The sequence below is a fragment of the Orbicella franksi genome, chromosome 2 (genome assembly GCF_964199315.1).
Source record: "Orbicella franksi chromosome 2, jaOrbFran1.1, whole genome shotgun sequence".
NCBI classification, from domain to species: domain Eukaryota; kingdom Metazoa; phylum Cnidaria; class Anthozoa; order Scleractinia; family Merulinidae; genus Orbicella; species Orbicella franksi.
Window position 1 is genome coordinate 21,216,692 of NC_138146.1, and position 23,432 is coordinate 21,240,123.

General features: G+C 39.2%; 2 protein-coding genes across 5 annotated transcripts in view; both read right to left on the reverse strand.

Moving 5' to 3' along the window:
- Positions 1-625: 625 nt before the first annotated feature.
- Positions 626-17,672, reverse strand: LOC145478613 (bromodomain-containing protein 8-like). 4 transcript variants are annotated; one of them, XM_081456707.1, is made up of 28 exons: positions 17,466-17,496; positions 17,278-17,374; positions 16,972-17,056; positions 14,167-14,216; positions 13,611-13,642; positions 13,317-13,407; positions 12,657-12,737; positions 12,255-12,382; positions 12,101-12,182; positions 11,323-11,518; positions 9,973-10,248; positions 9,698-9,842; positions 8,984-9,165; positions 8,504-8,606; positions 7,033-7,091; positions 6,509-6,586; positions 6,199-6,412; positions 6,003-6,064; positions 5,860-5,895; positions 5,043-5,320; positions 4,863-4,949; positions 4,064-4,132; positions 3,283-3,325; positions 2,502-2,587; positions 2,221-2,269; positions 1,752-1,812; positions 1,212-1,257; positions 626-810 (listed from the first exon to the last, which is right to left on the reverse strand). In XM_081456707.1, the coding sequence occupies exons 1-27, from the start codon at positions 17,488-17,490 to the stop codon at positions 1,238-1,240; spliced, it is 2,715 nt and encodes a 904-aa protein (XP_081312833.1). In that variant the 5' UTR covers positions 17,491-17,496; the 3' UTR covers positions 626-810; positions 1,212-1,237. The 4 variants fall into 4 exon arrangements, with proteins under 4 accessions (XP_081312833.1, XP_081312831.1, XP_081312832.1 ...); XM_081456705.1 differs by having other exon boundaries at positions 17,278-17,672; XM_081456706.1 differs by having other exon boundaries at positions 4,863-4,946; positions 17,278-17,671.
- A 2,285-nt stretch (positions 17,673-19,957) lies between these two features.
- Positions 19,958-23,432, reverse strand: part of LOC145478614 (uncharacterized) — a 22,565-nt gene continuing 19,090 nt past the window's right edge. Inside the window, exons 24-28 of the mRNA XM_081456709.1 lie at positions 22,717-22,773; positions 22,523-22,583; positions 22,335-22,424; positions 21,169-21,259; positions 19,958-20,517 (exon numbers count right to left, since the gene is read on the reverse strand). Of these exons, the coding sequence (XP_081312835.1) occupies positions 20,426-20,517; positions 21,169-21,259; positions 22,335-22,424; positions 22,523-22,583; positions 22,717-22,773 (391 nt within the window). The 3' untranslated portion in view covers positions 19,958-20,425. The remainder of the gene's footprint in view (positions 20,518-21,168; positions 21,260-22,334; positions 22,425-22,522; positions 22,584-22,716; positions 22,774-23,432) is intronic.

Sequence of the window (23,432 nt, forward strand, 5' to 3'; positions counted from 1 at the left end):
AGTACTATCCATCCGGGTATTTGCTTTGGACGGGCACTATGGGTTGATAGTAGGGACCTTACGCAAAACACGACGGCAACGGCAACGAGAACGTCACCAAACAAAAGGTTTAATAAGCAGAACAATGGCTGTGCACGTGCACTATAATTCTTGGTACATTTCTTTGCCGTCCTCTGTAAAACAGCAACGTGAAATGACCATATTCTGCGTTGTCTGGAGAACGTGAACCACGACAGCTAATTTTTCGTATTTCTATTTGTAACTGAACGCATTCGTAGCATATTCAGGCGGGGCAAGTTTTAATACCGACAGACACACTGGACAGTTCCAAATAAATGCGAAATTCCAAGGTAAAATAGAACCACATATTTTACTTGGCGTCGTCCTCGCCGTCGCCGTCGCATATGCGTAAGGTCCCTAGTGTCTCTCCGCGGATGAACACTATCGCGTCACGTGATCAATTTAAACCAATAAGAATCGGAGAAAATTTAGTGGTGAACTATAATGGCTGATAGTGTGCAATGGCTCAGCCAATCAGATTGCAGCATTTGCATTAGTGTTCAAGTAGAATTCTACTAATTCGTGTTAGGTTACACCATGTTGAACAATGACTACAGCTTCAAAGTCAAACCAAACCTCAATTTTATTTATAGCTTTTTCTCCGAAAATACGAACAACATACACCAAAATTAATAGCTAGAAAATTTCAAAACTTCTCACTGCACATTTGTACACGATCTTTATGCAGCTTCCACTGTAAACCGTAGAGCGAGCGATAGGGGACAGCTTGGGAAAGAATACCAAGCAAGCCTGTAGAAGGGAAAAATATGCAGTTAATATAGCTATGAACTTAACAACTCTTCACCATTTCTTTACCTTTCTCTGGGGGCTCTCAATTGATGCCCAGAACATGCTTTTTTGTACCGTTTATGCCTGCTGAGGATTACAGGAAAAGACTTAAACTACCTTAAATTAACCGCCTTAAAATAACAAATTAAAAAGCAAAATGTTCGAACGAATTCGAGGGGTAAGGTGAACTCTTCTTGTACGCGCTTCTTGAATTTAAAACACTTCTTAATCAAAGTAATCCAAAAAGATCATCGAAAATGATACAAGCTTGCTCCTTATGCGACTTACGTAACTTGTTCTACCTCAAGGTTTTTTATGTCTTAGTTAAACGTTGTGTGTGATTTATGCTTCGATATGCTCACCTTCAAACAAGGCTGGACAATGACGTTCATAGAAAGATGTGAAAGACTGAAAGAAATAAAAGGGAAACATTTTAAAAGGGGCGTGAAAACACAATGTAAGACCTTTGAAAAGTTAGACAGTTTCAGGATTGGGGTTTGGCTGTGTAAATCTGTCCCCTCCCCTCAAAAAATTCGGGTAGAGGGACCCTCTCCCCGAGTTTTGCGAGCGGAGGGGAGGGGAGAGGGCGGATGTGCACAGGCTAAATTCGAGTGCGTATAACAGATTTTATTCGGATCGTGACGCAAAACAAGAGAAGTAAAACGATTTTGTGCACAAAACTCGAACTTAAATCATTTTCCCTTGACCTTCCCTTTCAGTTGCTTATTATCTCGATATTTCAAACTGTTAGTTTTCTTGTTTCCCCTTTAGAGAGTTATATAAAGCGGGGTTCAACTGTAGATTAATTCTGGAATGCTGATTAGTAGAAGTTTTCCAGAAGGTTAATAACGCTCTCCTCGTACACAGGAGACAATCATGAAAACCAAACAAGAAATGCTTACCATCCTGTCTGTGGCCACGTAACATCTTTGAATCCACCATGATCTGTGTTGCTATGTAAGACTGAAAGTACATGAAAGACAAATTAGTTTACTACACGTCCCATTTTCCCCGCGGTTATTACTAATTTTCTTCACCACATAAGACGATGGATAGTCAAAGGCCCTATTGTTGCGTGACAGTTTCACAGAACGTTAATGAAATACTTTTTTTTTGCCTCGTTCTACTCATTGCTGATGAATGGAGTCAACACTGCAAATGGCTAAAAAAAATGCGCCTTTGCCAAAAAAAAAAAAAAAAAATCGTGGAAGCAAGTTAAAGAACTAAGGAATCCAATCCAGCTACTTGAAGACGATGAACATACAACACAAAACAAGACAAGGAAAAACTTGTCTTACAGGACATAGCCTGGATTGTCAGCAGTCTCTTCTACATGTATTGAGTATTTAAGTAGCCTGAATGTTTGTCTACCTGAATTTGCTCCATAACATCGTCACGCATTTCTTCCGCCATACGGTACCTGTTGAAGACAATTGAATTTCAATACATTAATAAACCTGCTTGAGGGTATAAAAGAGTAAAAACGTGTAGACGAACACTATATCAAGATGGACAGAATAACGTACTAATCAATATTTTGCGTTGCGTGATACAGCAGACGCAAATCTGTCTACATTTGCGCAGGCCAGATACTAACTGAAAACTAAAACAAAACATCACATGGAAGACAAAATAAAAAGCCATTTACTTACACATCGTGATCAGCGCTGTTATACATTAGAGCATTCTGAAACATTAACATCATGTCTCTTTGGAACTCGCTTGTGGTACGAATGGTCTGAAACAACAGAATATTGCAATTATTATCTCTGAAGACAAGAGAAAAAGACTTATTTTTACCACAATTGCTGCTAATCTCGCAATCTGATAGGGTAATTTGCCGTTGTCGATAAGAGTCCATACCACGCTGCTCGCATCAATGTGTCGCGCAATGCCTTTTTCAGCTCGCGCTCACAAAAAACATTTTCTTTGACGTTGATATTGTGGTAAAAAACAAATCGAAATGTGGTTTAGCGTGGTCTGTACTCTTATCGACAACGAGAACGCGTCATTACTCTTTTCCCACACATATTTTTCTTATTGTTTCTGCATGTTGAGCGAGTTTGCAAAAGTTTTTGAAAGGAAAGTCTGACGCGTACAAGTAGCTCATTTACATAGTGCAGCGCGTGCACTTTCAAGTCCGAGTCGGTGTTTTCAATTGTGAACAAATCTTGACAAAGATCTCTTTCGTTATCTTTGATGTTGTGGTAAGAAACAAATCGAATGTGGTTTAGCGTGGTCTGTACTCTTATCGACAACGAGTACGCGTCATCACAGTGGTCAAAATTTGGTGGACGCACTCTGCTGCGCCTCGTGAGTCCAAACCTTCTTGACCACTGTAATAACGCGTACTCGTTGTCGATAAGAGTACCGACCACGCTAAACAACATTCGATTTGTAAATCAGACTGAAAATTTACGGGATGTTACTTACTCCATTTTCAATGTTCTTTTTTATTGTCAATAGATCCATAGGTCTGCAGGAGAACAAGGCAAACACGTCATCTTAATTAGCGGTGGCAGTTCTCATTGCAGAGTATTTCTAAGCTCGCATAAGATTGATTTGCGAAGCATGTCTTTTTATCACATAAACAGAAGCCTGTACTATCTGTTAAATCTACCGATCACAAGCACTGTCCGATTCCCACTGTCCAATAACAAACACTAAGACAACGAGAGCATCGAGGAAATAGACCATATTCGTATTCTCGGTATTAGACTGGAACTAGCTTGCAACCGAGGCTAATGCGGGGAGTCTTTTCAAATGCAAATGACATTTACCTCTTTTTAATGATATTCCACCCCATGAGCCTCTATTGCAAGCTAGTTCCAGTCCAATACCGAGAATACGAATATGGCCTATTGTCAAATTTGATTGTCGCCGTATCTAGATATGTTGGTAGCCTAACAACAGCCCTGCCCACCCCTGCTACGTAAAACATTGGACTTAATTATTCTTAATCATTCTGCCCATTGTTCTCGGAGGGTACGCTTAATCGTTGTTTTCGAAGACGGAAAATAGCCTCAAGACTTGTTCTAAACGACCAAGAGACACTGACATTTGGTAAACTTACTAACTTTTAGGTGCTCTCTTTAGGTACCACGCTCATTTTTTTCAAATTAATCGTACTCAGTCCCTTGCTCGTTTAGAACATGGCCAGTTGAACACAAAAAAGAACCTTGAGAAAGGTTGTACTCAGGGCTATTGAGCTGACCTGAAAACAATGCTGTGATATCCTGGTGCTTCATCGTCAGTCACTGGATGCAGGAATACGTTAGCGTACCTGAAAAACACAAGTAGTAGAAATAACTGTAAAACGTTTTCGGTATTGACAGGGAAAATAATACTATACTTGGCCTTACTGACGTGACCGTGGCGGAAAGAAACTACTAAGGTGGTAAGAGTACGAACTGCTCACAAGCAACTTCTAAAAGCTTCACGTAAGTAGATCCAGCCTAGGAAACTGGTATGGAAATTAAAGTACACTAGGAAACGTGTGTGCTGGAAGCCCGCTGGCCGAATGGTCAGCAGCGCACAGGACTCCGGATGGAGAGGTCCCGCGTTCTAGTCCTGGCCGGGGTCACCGTATTGTGTTCTCGGACAAGGTGCTTTACTCTAACAGGACCGGGTACTGGCGAATTGTTTGGGCAAACTAACAGAATACTGGGGAATAACCTACAATGGACCAACATCCAATCCGGGGGGGGGGGGTGGGGTAGAAAGACTCCTCGCCGCCTTAGGGTACAGAAACCGGAGTAAAGCGTCCAGAGCTGTGAGCCCGTTTAGCTTAAAGGCGTTTACTACGCACAGGAAATGTGGGCGGAAATTAGATTAAGTTTTAGAAAATGGGTTTGCTTTGTCGCAAGGAACAACGCTTTAGCTAAAATGAATCACGTCTTTTCTTTCAAGGCCTAGACAACTGTAGATAAGACTTTTCTGTATGTGGCAAATTCATTAGTTCATTCATTAATTCATTCTTTTAAGTGTTACAATAAGGATGATCTCTTACTAACTTGTGATTGGCTGCAGCTCTCCAGACCAGCATGATTGATTTCTTCCAAGTTTTTTGTGCTTGAATGGCTTCCTGTTCGTCGCTACTTCTGACAAAAACGAAAACGTTTAACAGAAGCTGCATCTTCACAACGCTAAAATCAACACAAAGTTCATTCATTTGGATTACCGGTTTCACTTACCCCTGGGACATTTGAGAGGCGGGGCTACCAGGTACCGACTCTGTACCCCCTATCCCCGCCCTGTCCAAAAGAAACTCCTTCATGGAAGTGGTGGGCTCTTCCCTCTCAGACTGACTCCGTTCTCCTGAGTCAGACACTGCTTCGTCTCCACTGTCCCGCTCCATCTCCTCGTCACTCTCCTCCTTCTTGTCCTCGGTGACGGAATCATTATCTTCTTCATCTTCGGTTTTTTCGCTGGCTTTCTCAGACTCTACATCCAACGACTCGAATTTAGATTCCTTGAAGGAAAAAAAAAACATTCATGTTAGAAAGAACAGCCCTTTTACAGCAAGTCTTCTGAACTTTAATATTACCTTGCCGTCTTTTTTCTTTGATTTAAGTTCTGATGCAATCATACAATTGCTGTATTTTCATGATTTTCTGAGGACTTTTTATTCTCCAAAACTAGTGGTGATGATGGTGGTAGTCGTCAGAAATCTTCTACCCTGTCTACGCCATTGCTTTCTACTTCGAGTGCCACGAAATTCAACTTTCATTTTACTTCTCTTAGTGTGCGTTTTTTTTTTTCTCGCTTCGTTGTCTTCCTTTGCTTTTACGCATTTGCGCGTTTTGCTTCGCTTAACTACTTTTTATCCTAATTTATAACCAATTTGTGTTTGGATGACAGCATTTCTAATCTTTTGTTAAGTCTTCGGTATCTTTAGCTGGTTTTTTACATAAGCCTTACTGGCTTCATTGGGCTACCTTGCCTTATGCATTGATAATTTGTAAATATATTTATAAATGACAAAAACAATAAAACAACAGCGGTCTATACCTCCTCATGTTCCTCTTCGATGTCGCCTTCATTATCCTACGATACAAAATGAAGATCAGATCCAGAAACGAAGCTAACTGACACTTACATTGATAAAGTGATCTGATGATCTCATTACAAGGTGATTACAGGGTGCTACTTGCCGTGGAGGTCGCAGATTTGCTCCGATTTCGTTGATTTCTTCGCGCCGACCTTGGCGGTCTACCTGTAAAGGTACAAAGTACAGCTCTCTCAATGTTGCTTCCAAACAAGGTGTTCAGTATTAAAACAGTAATCGAACATTAACCTTGTGACAACAGAAAGTAAGAAGGACAAAGTTGTTTTCAGTTTGTTTCTTACCAGGCCTCAGCGGCTTGGCTGCTCGTTTAGTGACGCGCGGAGAGGAGGCTGGGGTCTCCACAGTTTCCACCTTTACTTCTGGAATGACCGCTGACCGTTCGGAGTTTGCTCGTGGAGTGCTGGTGTCGTTTTCAAGACTGTCGTTGGTTATTTCTATTCCGCTGTTTTTCTCGGAATTCTTGACTGTTGGCTCGAACTTTTGAGTTATCATTTCCTGCAATACAAAAACAAACCAGCAAAATGTTTACCGTTGTACGTGGAAACCTATATCATCACTGATCAGGTAAAGATTCAATGTCAAGCAGCTTACCTTCCTGTCTGCAGGAGGGGTAGTGGGTGGGGGTGTAATTGCCAGAGGGGAGGGCAACGTTGCAGTCAGAGCAGCAGCCTGGTAACAGACAAAATAATGTCAAGCTCGACCTCAGAAATGGCAAATACAAGCTTTGTTATCTAATACTATTTTCATCCTGTTAAAGCTCGTGTAGGTTCAGTGATGCTGGATTAGTCAAGGGTTAGAGCCCCAGCAAAGGACAGCCCTTCCCCCTAGATTAGAAATACATCATCTCACCGCGTAAACACCCAAATAATTACACAGAGACGTATTATGTGCATCATGATACAAAGAGGAGCAAGTAAGTATCCAATAATATTTCATTACAGTTTTAGGACCTGTCATGACCATACTAAAGAAATTAACAACCCACAAACGACACTCTCTCTTGTTACTGAAACGTCAACAAAGCTGTTATCTGAGGTTTATTTTGCTCCTGCGATATAAGATCATATAAAGAGCTAAAAAATTTATCAATTTCAATGATTCTCTTGATATTATACCTTGGGGTTGACCGATATGGCTGGTACAGATGTTGACACATTCAGAACAGCTTGAGTACCTGTTAAGGTAAAAACAGTGTTGTTAAACACTCCACAGGCACACCCTTCTGTCTCTGTTCTCTTGTTTAGTTTGATTAAAGGAAACACAAAAACATCACTAGTTAATAATAATAATAATAATAATAATAATAATAATAATAATCACTTTATTTAAGTGTCGATGTATTTAGCACTAGATGTATTTAGCACAAAGTTTTAGTTGAATTGTTAAGTTTGTACATGTAGTTTCAAACCAAAGTCTGCCATTTAATTTCATGCAAAACACAAGCAAACTAACTAGTCTTCTGGGCTGGGTTGTTCAAATCCCGATTAAGCTAACCCAGGATTAGTGAGAATTAAGATTTGAGTTTTGCAACTTTTCAGTGCTGTTTTCTGTGTATATTGTTTGCCCTTCAGTTTTGAGTTTGAATAATATCAAACGACACAAAATATACGTAGTGAAAAACATTTTTATATAAGAAAAAATTAATACTTCGGTTAACTTTTAATCCTGGTTTAGCGCTAACCTGCTTTCGAACAACCCGGCCCTGAATCAGTTCGTCACATCATGAAATTTATGAAGAATTCATTCACGTTCAAAATGGCTAGCACAGTGTATATGGAATTCTTAAAAACCTGAGTTTAGTCAGGAGTGTTTTAATAATTTTATAAAGGAGATTAAGAGCACAGCCCTTTAGTTTTACTAATAAAGATTTACGTAAACAGTCCACTTTATTATTTAAAATAGTAGTATTGATTTGGGTAATCCTAAACACCTCTTTTTAATTTCATTTTATATAAAGGTTTTCCTAATTATATTGTTTTTATCATTAGTTAGCATGTATGTACTTTGAACGAACTTTTGACTCATAGACGTTACCTGTCTAAATAAAAGATTGATTGATTGATTGATTGATTGATTGATCATCTGCTGGACCTATGTCGAATTAATGAATATGGTGAACTCTCTCTACGGTGGACACATTTGGAAATGGTTTAGGGAAGTGTCTCTCTTAATACAGAAAAACAAGTTAAATTCAGCCTTGTCCAGTGAGTCACTCATGTTTGCCTTGGGAAGGTGTAGCGTAATAGTGGTGTCCATTTTGAGATTTTGAGAAATTTACCAAGAAAACATGGCTGCAGAGCAAGGACTTTCAACATTACAAATTTTAAACTGATCTGGCGTGCAAAGTTCTTTATCAAAATTTGTATGAAATTTAATCACAAACATGTTACTTCTTTCAGAACAATACACATGTACAGTTTTAATGTATCACTCATCAGCATGTAATCTGCAAGATTAGACAAAGTGTGTTCTTCAACCACTTGTATCACGTCACCAAAAAATATGATAACAACAAACAGGCTCTACTAAAACAGCTGCTTGTGAGTGTCAATGTGTAGCACTATAATAATGTACATGTAACTGTACCTCCTGCAGAGCCCCCGGCACCACCAATCACAGAAACAGAACTTTCCACTGGTGTCCCGGGGGCAGAATCAACCAACATTGATGACTCCACCCCTCCTGGAGCCTGGAAAACAAAAAAAGAGAAACTTTTAGTTTACATTTTGTTAATTGAACTAAAGTGTGACTTTCCTTTCATTTTCACACAGTTGTTTCTTAAACAAGAAGAAAAGATTTCCCCTGTGTTTCTAATGAGTTTCAGTATAAACCTACAAGCATTCTATAGAAAATGCTACGTAATTATAATTTGATAGAACACTGAAATGTTTTCTTTTTCTCAAACATCCTAGACTACAATATGTATGCAAGATTGTCTTCTGTAGCTCTTTGCATGCATTGCGAGTCATGGTGATACTTGCAACTCTAGTAAATGACTTTGCAGTTACTTTTATAAGTTACCTTTTATACTACCCTTTGAAGACCACTCTAATATCTACAAAATACCTTAGTTAGTGCTCCTCCATGTGAAGATATAGAGTTCACAGAAGATGATGTTACAGTGGGTGTGTCAGCCAGGAGTTTAGAAAGTGTAGGTGCGCTGACTGATGGTGCTGCGGTTTGTGGTGTGCTTCCTTGTCTCTCCCTCATGGAGTCCAGTTTTTTGGACTCCATGGAGGGAGTTACCCCTAAACAACAAACAATGTCAATAATGTCAAACGTCTGCAATGTGAAAAATGCTCTAAATCTGCAGGATTTGCATGAAACACTTCGTGACTCTTCCAGAAAATCTACAATAAAAGATATCAGGTCTGTGTTCAAGTCTAGTGGCCCATCAGGCTAGCAGTTATCTCCAGTTTCAGTACTCTAAAGTGACTAGGAGTATTTCTACTCCCCCAAGGAATTACAGTCCATTACAAGGTTACATTCCAGCATGGAACACTTCATCTGGAGTTTGGGTTACTGAGCACCAGTCTACTGAAACTACCACTAGGGATGAAAGACACTAGTGTGTGAAAATGTTTTGTTGACAAATTCAACGGCATTGTCATTCCACCATCAATACAACTATACTTTACTGCTCATCTTCCCAGCTGCAAGCCTGATTTTCTCTAGGTGTGCTATTGAATCGTCAACCAAATGAATGACCATGTGGTAGATAAGGTATTTGTAAACAAAAGTAAGGATGCAGTAAGTGAGTGCATGATCAAAAGCTCTCACCTAAAAAATGCTTTCCATCAGAATTTTGGGAGTTTGGTGTCTGGCCAGCACTTTGGGTATTATGGGATGCTGTAGAGTGTGGAGGAGTACTGGGAGAGACAGACTGAGAAGTCTGACTATTTAAAGAGGAACGACGCTCCTGCTCCTGAAAAGGAATTGGCTCCATAAGAGAAATATTTACATGTACCTTACTCTTTCTGGCTTTATGAAACGCTTAATTTCTTACCATGCAGGATATATGAAACAGTAGAGAAAAAGCTTTTGATGTGAGTTACCTTAATTGAAGACATCTCCTGATCATTACTACTGGGCCTTCTCATCTGTTTACTGTCTTTTGTGGATCGCTGTGAAAGCAACGACACTAAGGCAGATTCGTTTGAACCCTGTGAACTAGCTGTTGCTGCTTGTGATGTGCTGCTGGGTTGCCGTACAGGACTTTGAGGAACATGATCCGTTCTCCTAGGTGATGCCAGTGGTGGCACCATTTCTCCTTGGGAGCTAGGTGGTAAAGTACCTCCCAGGTCTATATCCATTGGTTCTCCTTTAGAAAGCTGCAAGACAAATCATGGTCAAAACTGCGATAAATTTCCTGCTTTCTCTACCATGTGGTGAACATTACACCAGAAAGTCAATTCAATTCAATTCATTTCTTTTATTTACACAATACTTGGCATTTTAAATACAATTTATAGGTAAAGTTTATAAAAATAGTAAAAAGTTAACAAATATAGAGCCACAAATAAAATTTGTTTGTAAGCAGTGGCACATGTAGCAAGAGCTTATTAGTTGGCCACCACCATGGTCAAGGAAATGGCAGCCAAGAAAAGGGATAGGTTAAATTCATACTAAAAACAGAAAAAACTTCAACTGTCTGGCTCCCACTATGTTCTTTTCCATAAACATGCTTCCAGAGATTGTTGGATCAGCAACTCTACAATCATGTACTTATCAGCTTATGATTAAAATTATCCAACTGTAAGAATCGATCAAACCCACAAACCTTGAATAGGCCATTGTCACAAATAATATGTAATTGTCACATCTACAACTCTACTTGTCAGGTCATGAAAAGAATTTTCCTTTTGCCCAATTCGTACGAATCAATTTTTTCTTTTTGAAAGGAATGTAGTCGCAGTACTTGCATTGGACATGGATGAAATTTTCCTCAATGTACCATTATTAACATAGCTTCTTTAACTTTCAATGCACCATAATCCAATCCAGAGCAAGTACATATCAGGCAAAACCCACTGTTACATGTACTTCTTAAAAACAACTTAAAATTTAAATGAACAATTATTCTTGTCACAAGGTCTGAAAAAATTTTGTAAACGAAGCTTTCAACTGTATTGCACAGTCTTCATCAGTGATTAAAGTGAGCCCACGTTGTCATGTGAATGCAAATTGTTTAATCACGTGACAACGTGGGCTCACTTTAATTGCTGATGAAGACTGTGCAATACAGTCGAAAGCTTCGTTTACAAAATTTTTTCAGACCTTGTGACAAGAATAATTGTTCGTTTATTTACACACCAAGGTCAAGAATGAGCGTACATAGTCAAACTTAAAATTTGTTTACTTCAGTCAAGGATGAGATATCCAAAAGATATGAATTCTATTTTTACCTGAGCTCCACCTGAAAATGTTCCACTTTGTCCCAGTCCACCAAGTGGTCCTCCCCCAAGCCCAGGTGAAAAAGCTGCTCCATCCACAGGGGATTGGTTGGAAGCAGAGGCCAGTCCCTCTGGTGTCTGGCTCAAGGGTGAGGACTGGGAAGAGTGACCATGTCGCTGCTGAAGCTGTTGTTGATAGTTCTGAAATCTGCAGGAAGTAATGTTTGAAAAATGATTCAACATTTTGGCAGTCCTTGTGAGTCATCTTCTTTAAGTGACAAGTAAGAAATTGTTGAGTAGATCTATAGTATATACTGGTAAGTGAGCCATATGGAATACCTTGACTGATGTGCATGAAACCTCCAAAACAACCAATATGTTACTTGTTCATTGAAATCAAAAGATCACTAATTTTTTGAATAACTAAATCTAACACTTCAGAAATACACAAATAAAACATGTACTCCCAAATAACAAAGTCAAGATTTACAAACATGTCTCACTACTTTTAAACTCAATGGAATGCCCAGTGTGAGTAGACGGGTGGTTAAACAGAATGTCCACAAGTTGAAAGAGTAACTTGGCACAAGGTCTGCTCAGTTATCAGACAGAATCTTGAGGAATAATGAAGAGTCAGAGGTCTCTAAGTATACACATAAGATTAAACCACAAATGTCTAATTTAATCTTGGCAGTTATCACAAATGAAAACTTACATGTACCACATGTGTGAGCATAAAGTTAATTGTTATTTTTAACGCATTCTACATTGACAACAATAATTTTCATACTTTTTTGTTGGTTTAGGAACTCTCAACTGCTTTCCTTTATGAGGAGAAGACATTGGCTGACTTCCTTGTGGTTTAGGAGTACCTGAAAAGGATGATAACATTGGTACATTCCAGCTGGTCATATAGAAAGGAAGAATTTGCAGAATGCATATACCTGACTGTATCCCTGGTTGACCACCTGGTGTGGTAGGGGTGATTGGTGTGGTGGGCGTGGTGGGTGTAATAGGTGCAGATCCATCTCCCTCTTGTTGAGGTACAGGTGGTGGCCTCATCTTTTTCCTTCTAAGCACAAATAGATGAAACTGTATTAAAAACTCTCCAAAGACAAGTCATACTAAAGTGGTTGTTCTTTTTTTATCTCAAACATAACTCAGTTTCAAACCTGAAAGACTATTTTTTCCTAGTGACTTCTATATACAGTTGTTAGTTTGAAGGAAATCTGCAGTTTCATTAATATCATCTGTTAGTTCATGATTTTTCCTTTTTGTTGGCATCTATTTATAACAATATCCTGAAAACCTTAGTATGGGAAACAAAATATTAAGTATCCACTTACATTTTAATTTCATCCCATAAAGCTGGAAGTTGATGATCTAGTTTTCCACTTCGGACATCTTCTATTCTGTCCTTTAGCTTCCTGAGAGCAACGGTTAAGTTTTGTGGTTAAACTAACAAACTGGCTAAATCTGTTTGTAAATGTGCTTCACATTGAAGAAAAACTGATATCTAAGAAGAAAATGTTAAATGCACTGACAAGTTATGAGAAAGATGAAACTTAGTCACACAAGCTATGCAAAAAATCTTTTCCAAGTGCTCCCAATGGGACTTGAACTTGTGACCCTCTACACACTGATTAGACACTACAACATTCAGCCATAGATGACTAATGGGAGCTAAACTGTGAGGCATTTAACTAGATTAAAACACTCCCAGCATACTGCTAAAATTAGTTTTGTTGCTGAGAATGTGTCAAACGACATCACTTTTAATGATAGCAAATATTATGCTACTTGTAAGTTTGGAAGATGTGGTAGAATAATGCAAATCAGTCGGCGATACCAACTACTTGGAAAAGAGACTCATTTTTAACTGCAATGAGCTAATAATAGTGACCAATTTCTTGGCCAGTCTTGGTTATGATCAAACATTCTCAGATTGTTCCCGGTTCTAATCGTGCTAAAACATGCATTATTAATCATTATTTTGCATTCCTTACTTGTAGGTAAGCTGATCATTCCTGATAGACTTCTTTAATTCCTCAATCCGCTCAAATGTCAATTTTCTGACAATTTGATCTCCAGGTGTTTCTATGTTAAATGAAATAAAACATAAAAATAAAAGTAACTTGCAAAACTGAAAATAATCAACTATACTAATTTTGCACTATTTATACTTCTTCCAGCTCATAAATACTGTACTTTAAATAATAAAAAATACATCATTTTAAATGAACTTGTCCCCTCTTCACACAGATTATTATAAATCATGTTGTCATGTTTAAAAACCTTACCTGTTCCACCTCCTTCATTAGTCCTTTTTCTCCTGCAATTAACCAGACACACAGTTACATGGATAACAGCAATAAATAAGTCAGACAGCTAGCAAAGCTAGTAACGGCCACTAACAGTTGGCAATGCATGAGCTCCTTGCCAGCTTGTTGCTCATTGAGGAACATTAGCAACCCTAACAGGGTTGACTTAAATGCCAACCAGCTAACATAAAATTATGAACTTGTATATTAATCATTCTCACTGCCAGAGGGGTTATTACTTTCTTAATAGCTGTTTACATGGATTCCCAGATTTGAATCTGCACACAACCCTTTTTAGATACATCCAAGCACAGTATAAGCTTAGCAAGACATGTTGACCTCACTCCAAAGATCAAACAGATTAATACAATTGTGTATGTAGCCACAGTTTGTAAATACTTATCCTGTTTATGCTATAAAAATGGGTTACTTTTCCTTGGAACATTTGAACCACAACATCACGGGGAATTAGAGTAAGGTTAATATGACAAGACTTAAATATACACACTAATGATCAGACAATACTGATCCTTACTTTGGTGTGTTAACTTTTTCAAGCATTTCAGAGTAGTGTGAAGCACAGTTCTATGGAGAAAAAAAATGTTCTGTTATATCAGTTCTGTAATGTTCTACAACTAAGAACTTAAAAAAAAAACACCTTGCATGAGTGACTTTAAAGTTTCAACACTAGGAATCCCCAGGATAACAAAACTTGGGAAACAACATCTACACTGAGAAGATAGTTGAAACTTCATACAAGGCAGAGACTGTCCTTAATCAACTGTATATGGAAATTTAATGAAACACTGATTTAGTGTTAAATTAACATGCAGAGTTACATTATTATTATCCTAAAAATGTCAAAATCTTTTTACAATCCAACATGATGTCTTGGATACCAGGAGGTAGACTCAGGGGTTTTCATTATTATTTTCAGAAGGAGGGCAACTGGTTTTTACAGGCAGGCAAAACCTTTTGAAGTGAACTTCTTTATAACAAAATTTTTCCTCTAGATGGTCAAACCAAGTGGGCAATATCATCCTCACGGCTGGTCAAGTTGTCAGATTCCTAGCCTTTAATAGAGACCTTAAGCACCAGGATGGGACCCACACTGACGGCATACCAGAAGTTTATTTTCTGTCCCAGTCATGCACAGAACCTGAAAAGCTGATTGCAATCTGAATTGTCCTGACGTTGGCGATGCCACATTCACTGTTTTGATGTAGTGCAGACAACGTGATAGTTCATTGCAAAGTTTTGGGTCCTTTTCTTTGATTTACCATATTTTTTCTTACGACACACAAATAAGTACCTTTCTGGTGTTTACTGTTAAAGTTTTTTGAGGAGAAATTCTACAATGAACATCCCTGAAGCAGAAACATGTGCTAGCACGAGCCGCCAGTCAGCAAATTCACAGAATAACACAAGCTCAAAGAAATCCATTTGGTAAGATCTATTGCATTTATATCTTCAGTAATCTGGTTATCACTGATCCAATTAGATATGCTCGCCATTTGTTTATGCTGATCTCTCTCTCTCTCTCTCTTATTACTTATATATTTACATTTCTATTTCTAAGTTAGATGATGAGAAGGTAAAATGATCTTTTCAGTATAAACAGCGAAACTGGGACAACTTACCAAAAAATAAATGCACCTTATTGTTTACATTAAACGTCTTTTAAACTCTTTCAGCCACCAGAAATCATTTCTAAAACTGAAACTAAAAAATTCCCGCCAAAACTTCCACTCCTCTTCATCCTCTCTTAACTGAAATGCTTTGAATGAGAAAGTTAAGACAAGCAGCTTGAAATGTGTTTTATTGTGATAATTCAACAGCTCTAAAGTGTACTGGACCGAAGAGCATGACAAATTGATGTGCTGTGAGATTCTTGCTGTAGAACCATTCGAAGTTGCTGTTTCAGTGTTGCTTAACATGCTCAGGCGAGTGGAATGTGATGCCGGTCTCGCCCCAGCCTTTACGCGGATGTGCCGTCGCCAACGCCTTCTCCCGTCTTGTTGCTTAAGGTCTCTAACGAAATTCCTGAGAATGCTTGCAGTCTGCTTTTCCTTAGAAGTCAGGCAGAAAGTATGGGTGAGTTGCTTAAGAATTTTGATTGGGATGAGGCAAGAGTGCGAAACTCGTGACATGAAAAGTCTCATACCAATCCCTTCTCAGCCATACCAACTGTTGCCTTTGCATTTACACAGATAAACATTAATTAGACGCAAAGAGAAAAGAGACAGCTGTAAGCAGTCTAAGAGGGAAGAGATAGTGTTTCTAGACGAAACATGTTCATTGAATGGCTAAGAGTGAACAGGCACCATTTTTTTAATAGCAGAGCTCCAGCGGCCCAAGTGGCAGCCAAGAAGTGCCCCATACTCATACGGGAAAGAAAAGGAAACCCATGAATTGATTTACTCGTGGTTATCATGGCTAGCAGTGCTGCTCGTGGGCACGTATGCACAATGGCAGTGGTGGCAGTGGCGGATATGGCGGCAATGGCGGAGTAGTGTAAGATGGCAGCCATACTCCAGCTAATAGGTTGACAGAGACATGCAGTGTTGGTTTATTGTGTCCCTTTTTGATATATTGGACATCCATGTTATGGTCAATTGACACCTGTCAAAACAAGGAATCTGCTGACCAGTATCATGTGACCATATTGCAGGCTCAAATTTAGCACTCATTGAGGTCACACGGGTTTTTTAAGTTTACCACTGACCAAGTGCTGGTTTTCGATTGGATTGCGGGCTCATGTCAGGTTAACTTGTTGTAAACAGGGCGGGACTGTTCGGAAGCTGGTTCACGCTAACCGAGGATTCAAAGTTAATCAAAATATAAATTTTTCTTGTATAGACATGTTTTTCACTGCTTATGTTTGGTGTATTTTGAGATTATTCAAACTCAAAACAGAAGGTCAAACATTGTGCAGTGCCAGAAAATATCCACACTCCCCCCCACAGAAGGGATTGGAATTTCCTGGGGGGTGGGGAGTTCTTTAAGACCAAAAAATTTAAAGGAATGTATCAAGTTTAATTGGGGTTTCCAGAGGGGTGGGGGGGGGGGGGTCTTGGACAAAAATCCCTTCCGTGGGGGAGGTATGGATATTTTCTGGAACTACCCAATATAAACAGAAAATCTCCCCACAAAGGTACAAAACTCAAATCAAAATATTTCTCACTTATCCTGGGTTAGCTTAATCAGGCTTTTAACAACCCAGCACAGGAACTCCACTTTTAGGGTTGGCTGAATCTTTATATTATCCACAACACAAGCACAAAAACCTCACCTGTTTTGTTCAACATGGCGTCACATGCATACAGAGTTAGCCTATTACCTTTTGTGAAAAGAAGTCGGGTGGTCTAGGTTTCGCACAACATCCTGTTTCAAGCACTGGTTTAATCGTACGACTCACAGACACCCTGGAAGGATAACGCAATGTCTTGAAAGAATCACAGAACCACGATTTCTTTTCTATTTTGTCGTCATGAATATTGAAGCTATCACCTTCAAAACAGATTGTTTCTAAGCTAAGCTTAAGTTTGGCCAACAAAAAAACACCGATCCTCATAAAAAGCACATCTTTTGTGGAATAATTCTTCTCAATTATCTGTCGTTATGCTTAAAAATCCATGTTACTCACCAGTTTTGATCGCCACTTCGGACCACAGACGAAGCTAAAGTTAGTTTTTCTCTTAGCGTCCATTCATCTGGGTTTTGTCCTGGGGGAGGCTTTTGCTCTGTAAAAGAAGAAAACAAACAGGATAGTAATTTCAGTTGTAAAAAGACTGAAAGTAGGACAAAGTCATTGAATAAAATGTCAAACATTACTTTGACTAAGCATGGAGGCCGCCATCTTTGTTTCTAGTTGGATCGGTACCAGTCTCCCTACCGGTGGTTTACAGGTCCGCGCGCGTGCAAAACTAACACGTAGATCGTTTATGGCGTCAAAAGTTCTTCAGTTAGCGAGGGACAAGTGGTTTGTTCAGAGAACGAGTGCAATAATTCGTGATTGTTTGTTAAGACAGAAATATGAATCCTGATAGTAATTTACAATTGTGGTTTTTTGACCGCTTTTACTTTTTGCTTTCATCATTTGTGCTTTTCCAACCGAACTGAGCTGTCTTTTTGTTCTTTCATCTAGGTGAATTTGCTTCGCCGTCATTAAGGAAAGCCGGAAATCTTCCCATGTTCTTTTTTCTTTGAAATTGAAGCGTACATGCTTCGTTGGAAACAACCTTGTGGCTGGTTGAAATGGTTTGTTGACAAGCTAGGCATTATGTTATGTTCGTGTTCTATTGGGATCAAGCGTTTCTGGCTGGTTAGGTTGGTTGGGTTTTTTCGTGTTCTACAGGGGAAAAGCCGTTTTCGGTTGGTTTGGTCACAGGTCACTCAAGCGTAATATAAGAGTTTGTATGGAGAACTGTGGCTAAGATATAAGAGTTCGTGTGGAGATCCAGGAGTTGACATTAAATTCGTTCAATGTGTGGGTAATTTACCGAATAAAGACTCTTGAACATTCAATGGTGTCATTTTTTCTCATCCTGGAGAGTCTTGTAAACGAGATTTGAGCGAATTTTGAAAAATTTGTCTTACGGTGTTATAATAAGAGACAAGAAACAACAATAAGAGACAACGAATTTAATGTCAACTCCTGATCTCCATACAAACTCTTATATTTCAGCCACAGCTCTTCATACAAACCGTCATATATTACGCTTGCGTGACCTGTGGTTTGGTAGATAAACATTTTTCGACTGGCCTCAAACCGGGTTGAAACGGTTTGTAAAGCACTTGCGTGATTATTTCGCGTGGTTGTAACTTGCGTAAGGACTATTCCCAGGAGTTACCGCGTTTCAACCGAAAACGGTTGGAAAAGTGTTCCATCGAGAAAAAAAAAGAATCGTATCAACCCAAACTGGTTGCGGTTGATCTCAACTCTCAACAACCTCTATGAATTTCAAATATCGAGCTCAAAACCATTACTATTACTATCTTTTCCCCTGTGTCAACAGCAAACAGATTTTTTACTTTGTTCAAACTGGGTAAACCACTTTGACGCTGTTGCTTCTTTTCTTGAAGTTTTGGATCATGTAAATCCAGTTGTCACGGACATGACACAAAGAATTTAATTTTTGTCCCTTGCCCGTGTCATCTGAATTTGCTCTTATGGAGCTCAAAACTATCAGTGTCTTTCTCTATGTCAGCAGCGAAAAGATTATGTTTTTGCATGACCGCAGAAGCTGCTGATCTTTAACTTTAATCGTGGTCAAATAAAGGTTAGGGTTGGCGAATGGTAAATGCGAGACTTTGCGAGACGAGATTAGCGTTTTTCTTTGCGAGCCCGAGACATTTTGATTTCTTTTATTGCGAGACCGAGACTTTATAGTGTTTTAAAGACGTTCAGGTCCTAAGATGTTGTGATCTCGTTTAACTTTATAAAAAAAAATAAACAAATCGGTACTTGGCGACTTCCTTAGCCGTGAAAAAAAATCGAGACTGCGAGACGGACATATTAGCGCTAAAAAACGAGACTGCGAGACACGTCAAATTCGTCGAAAATTTTTCGAGACCCATGGTTTTTGAAGGACCATTCGCCACTCCTAAAGGTTGTCTGTCTGTCTATTACTTTGCTAAAATTGGGTAAACTACTCTGACGCTTTACCTTTCTAGGAGTTTTGGATCATGTAAATTCACTTGTTATGAACGTGAGATAACGGATTTATATTTTGTCCCATGCTCGTGTCAACTGAATTTGTTTTTTTTTTTTTTTACATTTCACTTATCGAGCTCAAAACTATCATTATATCTTTCTCTATTTGTTTATTATGTTTTGGATCGCACCTCTATAAACATGGATACTCAATCAATAACCAGCCTTGCTATATACCATAAACTGCCGCTTATAAGCCCTCCCGCTTATAAGCCCCACTAGTTATAGGCCCGTCCATCTGTAAACAAAATATTACTTCCGAATATACTCCCACCCCCGTATATAAGCCCTCCTCTAACTAAGAACAACTATGTGAAAAACGTATTGAACATTTATGTAGTTCGTTTCGCAAAAGTCTTTTGAATTCCGCTTATAACCCTTTCCGGACATAAGCCCTACCGTTTATAAGCCCATCCAAACCCCTTACGAAGTTGTATAGGCCCAAGTCTTATGAGAGGCAGTTTACGGTAACAGGAATTTTTCCCGAACAGCGCGCGCTCTCTCAAAACCTACTTCGAGGTCACATGACGTCAAACAAAGAAACCGAGTGTCAACTATTTTCTACATTTATACAAAAATATGGAAACAACTAAAACAACTAACAACACAAAACATTCACTCTCTTGTTTAATGAAAACGATAATGCATAAGTACACGAGTTAATCCCAACTTAATACTGAAATAACAGTTTTTGGATTCAAATGAGAATAAATATCTACATAGAGTAGTGGGATGGATATTCACTCTAATTCCACACACTCGAGGCCTGGCTTCTCCTCCTCTGTACAATTTTAACTTATTGATATTAAATATGTGCAACCCAAAAGCTCGCCAGCGTAATGAAGTTATCCTTGATGAACATTCCGAGGCCAACTGGTGCGTATTAAGAGGTTCCCTTCAATATCATAACAGCAGTTAGCAAGACTGTTTTTTTTTTGTATGTGCGCATGCTTGAAGAATCAGGCAATGTGGTATGAATTTCATGCAATATTTCCCATGCAATGTATAACGCCGCAAAACCGCGTATCCTGCAGGTTACAATAAAGGTCACAGGTCAACACACGAGTCAAGTCACAGGTCACGCGTCAGGAGCTGGAGTTCGTGCACTTCTCACTCGTTTACGAACATCTTTAGCGATGCTCTTGGTTAGCTTAGAGTCCATTCCCACCTCTGATAAGAAACAAAAGACGATAAAGATCATTAGACACTTTATGGCTATCTGAAAGCGAGGCTAACGTACATGTCAAGATAGCAGGAGAAAACGTAGCTGAGTGGTCAAGGAATCGAGATGGACTTGAAAAAGAAAATTACACGGGTTCAATTAGCTGGAGTGGTAATCAGAGATCAACTCTTGGGAAGACCTGCGCTAAGGTTAATCTTCAGCTAGTCAGCGTACTAATGGGGATGTTAAGTTGAGTTAAGTTTGCGAAATTGTGTTTCTTCATATGGCTGATGTCTGTTACTAGCTGCTAGACCACCTAGTCTCCTCTGTAACCGTAATTGGTGTCTTAAGTAACTATTCTTAAGACGGACTGGACATGTATTTGACAATTCTTCTCATGGTAAGTTAAAAAACAGAGCGGTATAACATCGTATACTACATGCAGCTTGTATGCAAAATAAATGCCTCTATTTTCATTTACCGCAGAAAGCTTTGGATAATTACTATCATGATCTTTTCATTACCCTCGTCTACAGACAGGTTACTAGAATGAGCTGCAGCCAGATCATTTCCCCATAAACCCCCTAAAACGCCTTGACTGACAACAAAGTTCTTCCACAGAGATTAACATCACACATACTGGAAACACGTATTCTCACCTGATGCAGAATTCTTAATTGTCTGAAGCAGTTCTTCTTCTGTAGCTGCACTATTCTCAACTAAGGTGGCAATAAACTTCTTTTCTTCCTCCTGAAAATAAAATAAAATGAAAGCACATTTAGGTTTGGCACCGTACTTTAATTAGGTTTATTATATGGCTAGCTCCGTGAGCGGGCAAGATGAATGAAATCCTGCGCTGTGATTGGCTACCCGAGCGGGCAAGATGGAGCTATCTTGCCCGCTCGGGACTACCCGCCGTGTCCCGCAAGAAAAATTTCCCCGAAAGCCATGTAATAAATCCTTTATTGACCAAGCTTGTTCGGCCAAGATGGCTGGATATTGGCCTCGTTCTTTTTTTGCGTGTTTATGGACCTCGACTCCGTCTCGGTCCATAAACACGCAAAAAAAGAACTTGGCCCATATCCAGCTATCTTGACCTCATACTTGGTCAATAACCCATATATATAGAACTCAGTTGCTTTCAGAGAGACTGGAGGCTAACTAAACCGTTAGGTTTTCAAGTTGGCATCCAGCCTGTTGATGTTTATTTGTAAGATAGGAGACAGAACTAAAAGAAGAATTTACAGTTTAGTTTCAGTAAAGAAAATATTGGTCTGACCGTGAACAATGTCTAACTGTTTTAAAAAAAAAAAAAAAAAGCTAAGTTCTTTAAAATGGATTGAAAATTCTTTTCAAGGATCTATTACCATGAAGAAATCGTCTGTTTTCCTATATTTGTCATTGGGCGTGGTTTTATAAAGTTTGTGTGGATGCATAGCTAGCACTGTGAACCTCGTTCCCAGGATCTCTCTTTTTCCCGCCCCGTGGAGCGAGAGAAAGACTCAGTCAGTTGCTCTCTCGCTCCAGGAAGCGGGAAGAAGGGAGGCCCTGGTTTTCTGGTGCTGTAACCATGTACAATGTTGGCATGTTGGAAAAAGCTGTTAAATAAACATGACAAAATGCCACAAATGTCTTTACAAAAAGTTACGTTGTTGTGGTTGGAGAATAATACAGAGACTAATCCACTATAGCAGCAATTTCCAGTCACTTGTATTTTGATGCGATTAACATAATACAGTCAATGAAAGAGGCAAAAAAAAAAAAAAAAAAATGCTTTGGTGAAATCGACATCAGGGAAAAGAGAACTGTAAACAACTGATCAAACCTGCAAGTCGACCATCAGCATTTCGTCCATTTCTTTATTAACTTGTTCCAGCTGGTGGGCTAGATCGAGCTGCATTTCACGCTCCAAATCCTAACAAATGTCACAGAAAATTACCGTGAGAGTAGAAAAAGCCTTGACCACATAGGTGCAAATTCCAAGACTATGTATCACACAACAGAAACATGTACCTCTAACTCTCTTCTATGGCGCTGCTCCGCTAACAGGAGATATATTTTAGACCCAGCGGATCTGCAAAAGAAACAAATTGGTTAACAAAGACGATGAATTCCTTCCCGGCTCACATGAAGAATTACTGAGAACTGTGCAGCTTTCAAAATGAAACAACGACTCAGGTGTAGAAGAGCTGGAAAGAATGACTTACTGCGCTGCTTTGCTCTTTTGTTCCTCTTGCTCTTGGAGCAGCTTGACCTCCAGGGCTCTGAGGAATAGATGTAAAAACAATGTTTGGTATTAAATGATGAGTCTGATACAGCCGGCATGTATGTACTCAATTCTACACTTGGGTACAGAGAAGCACTGCGGAAGTACAAATTTCCTCCATAAGACACACTGAACCAGGTCAATGATTAGGCTCAATGCTTTGCCGTTAGGTCACCAACCGCGTAATCACCTCATTTGTCATGGTTCATACAAGTTTGATGACCTTTTATTCAAGGACTTTTCCCGGACTTTTCAAGGACTTTTAACAATGTTCAAGGAGTCCGTTTCCACAGGCACGATTATCACATTTTCTCCACAGATCACTGCAAAATACATTTCCACATGATACAAAACCGAATGAGGATAATGTCACTGGCTGTGCACCTCCAATTCTACTGTTGCCTTTCATTTTTCATGTGCGATTTCAACGCAGACTCTCCCATGTTTGAAATGTCGATCATTCGATCGCAGTATTTGCAGAAGGCCTTTTTCACTCAACCAGCCAGGTGTCTGGAAAACACGAATAGCGAATATTCCCGATTATAGTTCACCACTAAATTTTCTCCCATTCTTATTGGTTTAAATTGATCACGTGACGCGATAGTGTTCATCCGCGGAGAGACACTATCAGCCCATAGTGCCCGTCCGAGGAAAACA

Bases quoted from the DNA above. Each gene is read 5' to 3' on its own strand.
- LOC145478613 (XM_081456705.1), bottom strand. From the start codon at position 17,462: ATGTTTGACATTTTATTCAATGACTTTGTCCTACTTTCAGTCTTTTTA. The intron at 13,643-14,166 runs GTAAGGATCAGT...GGTTAATTGCAG, and splicing joins GAAAAAGTTAACACACCAAA to GAGAAAAAGGACTAATGAAG. The intron at 12,183-12,254 runs GTATATGCATTC...CATCCTTTTCAG, and splicing joins TCAACCAGGGATACAGTCAG to GTACTCCTAAACCACAAGGA.